At 37.6% G+C, this 10,778-nt stretch overlaps 1 protein-coding gene across 1 annotated transcript; it reads right to left on the bottom strand.

The window, feature by feature from the left end:
* Window positions 1-6,113: 6,113 nt before the first annotated feature.
* On the bottom strand, window positions 6,114-10,400 carry LOC121474984 (olfactory receptor 2L13). Its single transcript, XM_041728133.1, has 2 exons — window positions 9,463-10,400; window positions 6,114-6,183 (listed from the first exon to the last, which is right to left on the bottom strand). Exons 1-2 carry the CDS (start codon window positions 10,398-10,400, stop codon window positions 6,114-6,116), a joined length of 1,008 nt encoding a protein of 335 aa, XP_041584067.1.
* Window positions 10,401-10,778: the final 378 nt, after the last annotated feature.

Below are 10,778 nucleotides of genomic sequence, written 5' to 3'. Positions count from 1 at the left end.
ACCATTGAATTTTATTTCACTTTACTTGGTTATAGTCTCTCATAATGGAATATTACTCTTTTTGGTGCATAATAGCTTAAATTATTAAACATATATATATAAGTAATGATAACAGCAATAATAAAATTATTGAACTACTGATATAGTAATTATAGAAGCAATAATAATAAAAAATAGTAATAATTATCATCTCTGTGTACCTAATATGTGCTAAGCTCTGTTTTACATGCTTTTTTCACATGTATGTACATGGGTGCCTGTGTGTGTTATTTATTGTGTTGTGTTATTTATTCATTTATAAAATTTTAAAAAGATTTGATTTATTTATTTATTTGACAAAGAATGAGGGAGAGGGCCAGGGAGCACAAGCAGGGGAACAGCAAACAGAGAGGAAGAAGTAGGCTCCCCACTGAGCAGGGAGCCTGAAATGAGGATTGATTCTATTACCTGAGCTGAGGCAGCTGTTTCACTTACTGAGCTACACAGGAGCCCCTAAAGTGTTCTGTCATTTAGGCTTCAATGAAACCCTATAAGGCAATAACCATTATGATCTTGATCTTATAAAAATTCATTTCAGATATAATTTCATGTCTGATCTGTTGTGTTAAAATAAGGAATAATATGAAATATTTAAAGATACCGTATTTTCATTAAATTTCCCTGTTTATCCCTTCAAACCATGACATTTTTAGCTAATATTGCTACTTTCTTAGTATAAATATTTGGGTCAATAAAATACCCATTCATATGCAAAGTCGTGTTTATTACCAGTTTTGGTATGCATTTCCCTTGTCTGCTCCTTTAAATAGCCAGTGATTTTATTCTATTTATATTTAGGATAATTCGTTGTTAGACTTCTACCTCTTCTGTGATATTTCATTACAGTTGAGTGGATTATTAGTAACAACCAGATAATTTGAATCATGTGCACAACTACGGAATTCTGATATTTAAAATTTCATGATAGAAGTTATAATTAATTTACCAAGTGGGTCATTGATATTATAGGTACCTATATATTTTTTTTAATTTTTAAAATACCACAATTATTTCTTATTTAAATTCTAGTTAATTAAAATATCTGAAAAAGTAGGCTTTAGGGATAGAATTTAGTGATTCATTATTTATAAGTTATATAATATATATATGATATATACTATATATATATACCCAGTGTCCATCAAAAGTGCCTTCCATATTTTCTGTTTTAGACTAAAAAATTAGATCTTATATTTTCAATTATCTATGCTTCTTTTTTTGAATATTTTTTATTGGAGTTCGATTTGCCAACATATAGTACAACACCCAGTGCTTATCCCATCAAGTGCCCCCCTTAGTGTCTGTAAACCAGTCGCCCCATCCACCGTCCACCTCCTCTTCCACTACCCCTTTATCGTTTCGCAGTTAGGAGTCTCTAATGGTTTTTCTCCTCGTCTGATTTTTCTCACTCCTTTTCTCTCCTTACCCCTATAATCCCTTTCACTATTTTTTATATTTCATGTATGAGTGAAACCATATGATGATTGTCCTTCTCCGATTGACATACTTCACTCAGCATAATACCCTTCAATTCCTTCCACATTTAATCAAATGGTGAATATTCGTAGTTTACAATGGCCGAGTAATATTCCATTATATACATAGGCCACATCTTTATCCATTCATCTTTCAATGGACACTGAGGCTCCTTCCACAGTTTGGCTATTGTGGACATTGCTGCTATAAATATTGGGGTGCAGGTGTCCTGCCATTTCACTGCATCTGTATCTTTGGGGTAAATCTCCAGCAGTGCAATTGCTGGGTCACGGGGCAGTTCCATTTTTAACATTCTTTGACAAACCTCCACACAGTTTTCCAGAGTGGCTGCACCAGTTCACATTCCCATCAACACTGCAAGATGGTTTCCCTTTCTCCACATCCTCTTCAACATTTGTTGTTTCCTGTCTTGTTAATTTTCACCATTCTCACTGGTGTGAGGTGGTAACTCGTTCTAGTTTTGATTTGTATTTCCCTGATGGAAAGTGATGCAGAGCATTTTCTCATGTGCTTCTTGCACATGGGTATGTTTCCTTTAGTGACATTTCTTTGGCCCATTTCACAAATGAATTGTTTGTTTCTTTGATTTAGAGTATAATAAGGTTTTTATAGACCTTGTATACTAGTCATTTATTTGATATTTCATTTGCAAATATCTTCTCCCATTCTGTCGGTTGTCTTGTAGATTTTTTTTTTTTTAAATAGGGCCTTAAAAAATTTATTTATTTATTCATGAGAGAGAGAGAGAGAGAGAGAGAGAGAGAGAGAGAAGTAAGCTCCATGCAGGGAGCCTGATGTGGGACTCAGTCCCGGATTTCCAGGATCACACCCCGGGCTGAGGGCGGTGCTAAACCACTAAGCCCTAAATAGGGCCTTTTATTTTTTTTTATTTTTTTTTTAACTTTTATTTTTTTTAATTAACTTTTATTGGTGTTTAATTTACCAACATACAGAAAAACACCCAGTGCTCATCCCGTCAAGTGTCCACCTCAGTGCCCGTCACCCATTCCCCTCCAACACCCGCCCTCCTCCCCTTCCACCACCCCTAGTTCGTTTCCCCGAGTTAGGAGTCTTTATGTTCTGTCTCCCTTCCTGATATTTCCCAACATTTCTTTTCCCTTCCTTTATATTCCCTTTCACTATTATTCATATTCCCCAAATGAATGAGAACATACACTGTTTGTCCTTCTCCGATTGACTTATTTCACTCAGCATAATACCCTCCAGTTCCATCCACGTTGAAGCAAATGGTGGGTATTTGTCGTTTCTAATTGCTGAGTAATATTCCATTGTATACATAAACCACATCTTCTTTATCCATTCATCTTTCGATGGACACCGAGGCTCCTTCCACAGTTTGGCTATTGTGGCCATTGCTGCTAGAAACATTGGGGTGCAGGTGTCCCGACGTTTCATTGCATCTGAATCTTTGGGGTAAATCCCCAACAGTGCAATTGCTGGGTCGTAGGGCAGGTCTATTTTTAACTCTTTGAGGAACCTCCACACAGTTTTCCAGAGTGGCTGCACCAGTTCACATTCCCACCAACAGTGTAAGAGGGTTCCCTTTTCTCCGCATCCTCTCCAACATTTGTTGTTTCCTGCCTTGTTAATTTTCCCCATTCTCACTGGTGTGAGGTGATATCTCATTGTGGTTTTGATTTGTATTTCCCTGATGGCAAGTATTGTTTCTTTTGCTGAAGCTTTTTATCTTAAGTTCCAATAGTTCATTTTTCCTTTTGTTTCACTTGCCTTCATAGATGTATCATGCAAGAAATTGCCATGGCCAAGTTCAAAAAGGGTGTTGCCTGTGTTCTCTTCTAGGATTTTGATGCAATCTTGTCTCACATTTAGATCTTTCATCCACTTTGAGTTTATCATTGTGTCTTGTGTAAAACAATGATCTAGTTTCATTCTTCACAATGTGGCTGACCAATTTTTCCAGCACAATTTATTGAAGAGACTGTCTTTTTTCCAGTGGATAATCTTTCCTGCTTTATCAAATATTGGTTGACCATAGAGTTGAGGGCCATTTCTGGGTTCTCTATTCTGTCCCAATGATCTATGTGTCTATTTTTGTGCCACTACCATACTGTCTGGGTGATCACAGCTTTGTAGTACAACTTGAAATCCTGCATCGTGATGCCCCCAGCTCTGGTTTCTTTTTTAATATTCTTCTGGCTATTTGGGGTCTTTTATGATTCCACACAAAACTTAAGATGATTCGTTGCAAGTCTCTGAAGAATGTCCATGGTATTTTCATAGGGATTGCATTTAACATGTAAATTGCCCTGGGTAGCATAGACATTTTCACAATATTAATTCTTCCATGCCATGAGCATGGAATATTTTTTCATCTCTTTGTGACTTCCTCTATTACTTTCAGAAGTATTCTGTACATTTTAGGGTATAGACTCTTTACCACTTTGGTTAAGTTTACTCCTAGGTATTTATGACTTAAAGTGCAATGGTAAATGGGATTGACTAGTTAATTTCTATTTCTTCAGGTTCACTGTTAGCGTAGAGAAATTCCACTGATTTCTTGGCATTGATTTTGTATCCTGCCACACTGCTGAACTGCTGTATGAGAAGCAATCTTGGGGTGGAGTGTTTTGGGTTTTCTAGGTACAGTATCTTGTCATCTGCAAAGAGGAAAGTTTGAACTTCCTCTTTGTAAATTTGAATGCCTTGTATTTCTTTTTGTTGCCTGATTTCTGAGTGTAGGACTTCTGGGAATATGTTGAATAACAGTGGTGAGAGTGGACATCCCTGTCACCTTCCTGAACGTAGGGGAAAGGGTCTCAGTTTTTCTCCATTGAGAATGATATTTGCTGTGGGCTTTTCGTTGATGGCTTTAAGATGCTGAGGAATGTTGCATCACTGCACTCTGAAGAGTTTTGATCAGGAATGGATGCTGTATTTTGTCAGATGCTTTCTCTGCAACTATTGAGAGGATCCTATGGTTCTTGTTTTTTCTCTTGTTGATATGATCTATCACACTGATTGTTTTACGAGTGTTGAACCAATCTTGCATCCTGTGGATAAATCCAACTTGGTCATGGTGAATAATCTTCTGAATGTACTGCTGGATCCTATTGTCTAGTATCTTGTTGAGAATTTTTGTATCTGTGTTCATCAGGGATATTGGTCTATAATTCTCCTTTTGGTGGGGTCTTTGTTTTTTTTTATAAATTTATTTTTTATTGGTGTTCAATTTGCCAACATATAGAATAACACCCAGTGATCATCCCATCAAGTGCCCCCCTCAGTGCCTGTCACCCAGTCACCCCCAGCCTCCACCCACCTTCCCTTCCACCCCCCCTCAGTTTGTTTCCCAGAGTTAGGAGTCTCTCATGTTCTGTCTCCCTCTCTGATATTTCCCACTCATTTTTTCTCCTTTCCCCTTTATTCCCTTTCTTATTTTTTATATTCCCCAAATGAGACCATATAATGTTTGTCCTTCTCTGATTGACTTATTTCACTCAGCATCATACCCTCCAGTTCCATCCATGTCAAAGCAAATGGTGGGTATTTGTCATTTCTGATGGCTGAGTAATATTCCATTGTATATATAAACCACATCTTCTTTATCCATAAAGAAATGTTGGGAAATATCAGGAAGGGAGACAGAACATAAAGACTCCTAACTCTGGGAAACGAACTAGGGGTGGTGGAAGGGGAGGAGGGCGGGTGTTGGAGGGGAATGGGTGACGGGCACTGAGGTGGACACTTGACAGGATGAGCACTGGGTGTTTTTCTGTATGTTGGTAAATTGAACACCAATAAAAATTAATTTAAAAAAAAGAAAATTTAAAAGTTACAGAGTGAAATTTCTTTACAAGTAGTAGCTGTGATAGAATTTTACATTTTGCTGCATTTTCAGATTTTTAAAAATATTTTATTTATTGATTCATGAGAGACACAGAGAGAGAAGCAGAGACACAGGCAGAGGGAGAGGTAGGCTCCATGCAGGGACTTGATGTGGAACTCGATTCCGGGATCCCAGCAGATTAATTGACCTGAGCAGAAGGCAAATGCTCAACCACTGAGCCACCCAGGCATCCCTTATTTTAAGATATTTAAACTGGGGCTTCCTTCACCTGGATCGCCAAGCAGATGGGGACAATCACACTTTAGAAGATACTTCCCTGCAGGGATTCCACTATGTTTAGAATACAGACCACATTTCTTACCCTGACCTGATGGCAAAACTGCTCTGTTTCTCACACTAACTGCTTTCTGCTGCCCTTCAGCTTTCCAGGGTTTGGGGACTTCTTTTTGAGGTTAAAAGACCAGCCTCTGTATCATGTCAGAGTAGCCTTTCTGACTACTGTACTTGATAAATGTGACATTTTCCCCCTGACATTATTAATGTCCAGTATTACTTTATAATGTGCACTTATAAGTGTATGGCTTACACCGGCATGTGGAGTCCACAAGGCCAGAGGATGTATCTATTTTTCCATAACTTTTCCATAGTAAAAAGATTGCTATGCAGCACATATCTAGAATTAATAAAGAGTTAGTAGAGATAAATGAATTTCTAAAATAACCTTCCAGTTGCATGTGGCCAAGAAGTTCTAGTCTACTTTTGCTAAATGAGTAATCGTATTATCGCAGAGTTTAGAGATCATACCAGTAGTATAAAGTCTAAAAAAATAAAACTAAAAACTAAAAAGTAACCTTAAATATCACATTCAAAGAAAAAAAGTATTCTTTTTAATTCAGGAAGAAAATCTAGCTGGAGTAGAGCAAATAAATGAGATGTATCATAGACTGAAGAATTTGGCTTGCACTTCACTGCTTGTCTGAATGGTAAGGGGAAATTTTGGAACTGAACCCTTAACTTTGTGTAGAAAAATTATTCAGGTATATGTTCCCTTGAATGTGTCATATAGCATGTTCACAATTTCCCTGAACTTATATCACATTTCAATAAGTGCAGTTAGTCCACAAAAAAATTCAAATAAATGCCCCCAGGATTTGCATGACATAGCACTCCATTTTTCTGTGGAGGACACTACAATATCTGTGTGTATTTCTTTTCACACCACCAAGCATTTAACTCAATTCTCCTGGTACACTGAGTGGGTCTTCCACAAACTCAACTCAATTCTGATACTATATGCCTGAAGATAGCATCATATTCCATCAGTTAGTGGCTCGAACCCACAAGACTCTTCTACTTCATGTGTCAAATGCATACTCACATTGTTACCTGTGCTTGTGATCTACCAGCTATAACTTGGAGGTTTCCACAAGCCTCTCCTTGGATTTAATTAATCTGCTAGAGTGAGGTAAAACCTCAGAAAATTATATTACTTACCAGAATGCTGTTTTATTAAAAGCATATTAAAAGGTACAAACAAACAGCCAGATGAAAAGGTACATAGGGTGAGATCTGGAACAGTCTCAAACACAGGACCTTCTGTCCTCATGGAATTAGGGACCCACACATGGATTCATTCTAGTTCCCTAAACGGGAAGCTCTCTGAACCCAGGCCTGAACCTGGGTTTTGGTGGAGGCATCATTACATTGGCAAGGTTGATTAAATCTTTGGCTACTGGTGATTGAAGTCCATATTCAGCTACTTATCCCATCCTGGAGGTCAGGGGAGTGGAATTGAAAGTTCCAAGTTTCTCCTGGCAACCAAACGTCATTCTTAGGTAATTTAAGGATTTTCAAAAGTCACCTAATCTACACAGCAATCTACAAATTTATAGCTCTAGTCAGTTGGAAAATTCCAGGTGTTGTAGGAACTCTGCACCAGGAATGGGGAATGACAAAGATGAATAACATAAGAAATTAAAAGTGGCCAGAGAAAGATATTGGGAGATTGGAGTTGGGCAATGAATAAAAAGTTGGAGAATAGACTCCTAAATATTAACTTTTTTTCCATAAAAATTAATACTCCTACATACGACATTAACCACCTTTAGGAACAGGCTTGATATAACTTATGTGTGTTAGTAAAACACCAGTAGTAAAGCTTTTCTGCTATATAATTTAATGTCGCAATAGCATATAATTTCAAGCTATGCAAGGTCATATTTATATTTTAGATGTTGTAGCAGAAACCTTGAGTATTTATGATTTCATTTTATATGGTTCATGCTGTAACTTCCTAACTATTTGTCTGCATAATCCTGGGGGCATCACAATGCAGATTTTAGCTTGTACTACAAAGCTGTGGTCATCAAGACAGTGTGGTACTGGCACAAAAACAGACACATAGATCAATGGAACAGAATAGAGAACCCAGAAGTGGACCCTGAACTTTATGGTCAACTAATATTCGATAAAAGAGGAGAGACTATCCATTGGAAGAAAGACAGTCTCTTCAATAAATGGTGCTGGGAAAATTGGACATCCACATGCATGATCCTAAATAAATAATTTCCTAAGTATAAACATCTTAAGTTCATTTAAATATATACATTTTTATTTGAATGTACAATAAATTGTCATTTTTCTTGTATTTCTATAAAGAACACTTAATCTCAGTATTTTTATTGACATTTAAAAAAATCCTATATAAAATAAGCCCCTCAAATTAGTTTCATAGGGATGCCTGGGTGGCTCAGTGGTTGAGTGTCTGCCTTTGGCTCAGGGCATGATCCTGGAGTTCTGGGATCCAGTCCCACATTGGGTTCCCTGCATGTAGCCTACTTCTCCCTCTGCCTGTGTCCCTGCCTCTCTCTTTTTGTGCTCTCATGAATAAATAAATAAAATCTTTAAAAAATTTAGTTTCATAAAAGGAGGTTAGGATGAGATAAACTTTAGTTGTTAATTATAATTAAGATGCAGTAGAACAACAGGTAAACAAGTTTGTAAACATCACATTTACTTGCTTGTTTTGCTTGTCACCTCACATCCCACTACCCATATGTTATACATCACAAATATATTTGTATATACCATATGTACTTCTAAAAACATTTTATTGGATGTGTAAATCTATGTGGTCTAACATAGTAGCAATTGGTCCCATCTAGCTTTTGGACACTTGAAATACATATAGTCAAAATTGCAATGTGTTGTAATTACAAAAAAGTTTATGAAGACTTAGACTGAAAACAAAGTAAGATATTACATTGATAACTTTATTTGATTAAATATAAAAGTCATACTATGTTCACATATGTAAAAATATGCACATTGTATGTAATATAGTATATATTATTAATATGTTATTAATATTGTTAATTTCAGTATTAATTTTAATGTTTTTTTATTGGAGTTCAATTTTCCAACATATAGCATAACACCCAGTGCTCATCCCATCAAGTGTCCACCTCAGTGCCCGTAACCCCCACTCCACGCCCACCTCCCTTTCCACCACCCCTTGTTTGTTTCCCAGAGTTAGGAGACTCTCATGTTCTGTCTTCCTCTCTGATATTTCCCACCCATTTTTTCTCCTTTCCCCTTTATTCCCTTTCACTATTTTTTATATTCCCCAAATAAATGAGACCATATAATGTTTGTCCTTCTCCAATTGACTTATTTCACTCAGCATAATACCCTCCAGTTCCATCCACATCGAAGAAAATGGTGGGTATTTGTCGTTTCTAATGGCTGAGTAATATTCCATTGAATACAAAGACCACATCTTCTTTCTCCATTCATCTTTTGATAACTCAAAGATACAGATGCAGTGAAACGCCGGGACACCTGCACCCCGATGTTTATGGCAGCAATGTCCACAATAGCCAAACTGTGGAAGGAGCCTCGGTGTCCATCGAAATTTTAATGTTTTTAATTAAATCAATATATTATTTAAATCAATTTCACTTGTCAAATGTGGCTTGTACACATGTTTAATTTACATGTTTAAGTTACTTGTGGCTCACACTATATTTCTAACAGTGCTGCTCTAGGATGTTCTAATTAACCTGGAAAAGGAAAAGAAGGGAAAGGACAGCCATGACTTTTGTTTCTTGGCAGAGAATATTCCAAACTGTCTTGTCATAGCCCCCAGAACCTCCTTATTCCTCAGGCTGTAGATGATGGGATTGAGCATGGGGGTGAGGATGGTATAGAAGACTGCCAGGATCTTATCTTCTGCTGGTGAGCGGAGATTCCTGGGCCGCAGGTAGGTGTACACAAAAGGTGCATAGTAAAACGTCACTACAGTTAAATGTGTTGAGCAGGTTGTGAAGGCCTTTTTCCTTCCCTCTTTTGAGCGCATGTGGTAGACAGCAAAAAGAACCCGTCCATAGGAAGCAGTAATGCCAAGGAAAGGAAAGAGGAGAAAGAGACTTGTACTCACAAAAACCATGTACTCATAGGCCCAGGTGTCTATACAGGCCAAGGCCAACATGGCTGGCACATCACAGAAGAAGTGATTAATGGCCCTGGACCGGCAATAAGGAATATGGAGGGCATAGACAGTGTGTGCCAAGGAGTTGATAGACCCCAAAATCCAAGATCCTATGATCATTTTCACACACACAGTTTTACTCATGCGGACAGTATATTGGAGAGGGTGGCAGATGGCCACATAACGGTCATAGGCCATGGAGGACAAGAGTAAACCTTCAGAACATGCCATGGTCAGGAAGAAGAAGCTTTGCACCCCACATCCCAGGAAGGAGATACCTTTCTGGCCAGACAGGAAGTCGAATGCCATCTTTGGGACAGTGGTGGAGATATACATTAGGTCCATGAGGGAGAGCTGGCTGAGCAGGAAGTACATTGGGGTGTGGAGCCGGGCATCTAAGCGTATGAGATGAATCATGGCTGAGTTACCCACTGACGCGACAATGAAGATGAGGATAATGAGGGACAAGAGAAGCAGGCCACTTTGATTTGAGGGAAACAACCCCAACAAAATGAAATCATTTGAAGTTTGATTCCATTTCTCCATGAAATCTTACTGTTTTAACTCCCTTGAAAGAGAAATAAAAACAAAAACAAGGTGCAGGGCAAGAAATTAAACAAAATAGGAGCATAAAAAAGGAATGTTTATTTTATGAATATTTGTTTAGAATGAATTGTCTTTTTCCAATTCTATAGCTTTAATAGAACCAACTGTAATATCTGAATTAGATGTCCCCCTTCCAATTTTCTATAGTAAGTACTAAAACAAGGGATTTGAAGTATAAAGCCTAGTATTTTAGACAACAAAAATAAATGAGATAACTAAAATGTTATCTGTGTCTAACTCAGCTATGCACATCACTCAGAATTTACAAAATGGCACATGCATCTCTGTATCCCCAGTGTCTGTCAATTTAACACAGCA

This window comes from Vulpes lagopus, chromosome 13, assembly GCF_018345385.1.
Source record: "Vulpes lagopus strain Blue_001 chromosome 13, ASM1834538v1, whole genome shotgun sequence".
NCBI lineage: Eukaryota > Metazoa > Chordata > Mammalia > Carnivora > Canidae > Vulpes > Vulpes lagopus.
The sequence above is the reverse complement of the archived record's forward strand: the minus strand, read 5'-3'. Positions and strand labels throughout refer to the sequence as shown.

Excerpts from the sequence above, each read along its gene's own strand:
- LOC121474984 (XM_041728133.1), bottom strand. The coding sequence starts at position 10,400 with ATGGAGAAATGGAATCAAACTTCAAATGATTTCATTTTGTTGGGGTTG. Across the intron at positions 6,184-9,462 it reads TTCTCTGCCAAGAAACAAAA|ACTTTATACTACTGGTATGA; the intron begins GTCATGGCTGTC and ends TTATTTTTTTAG.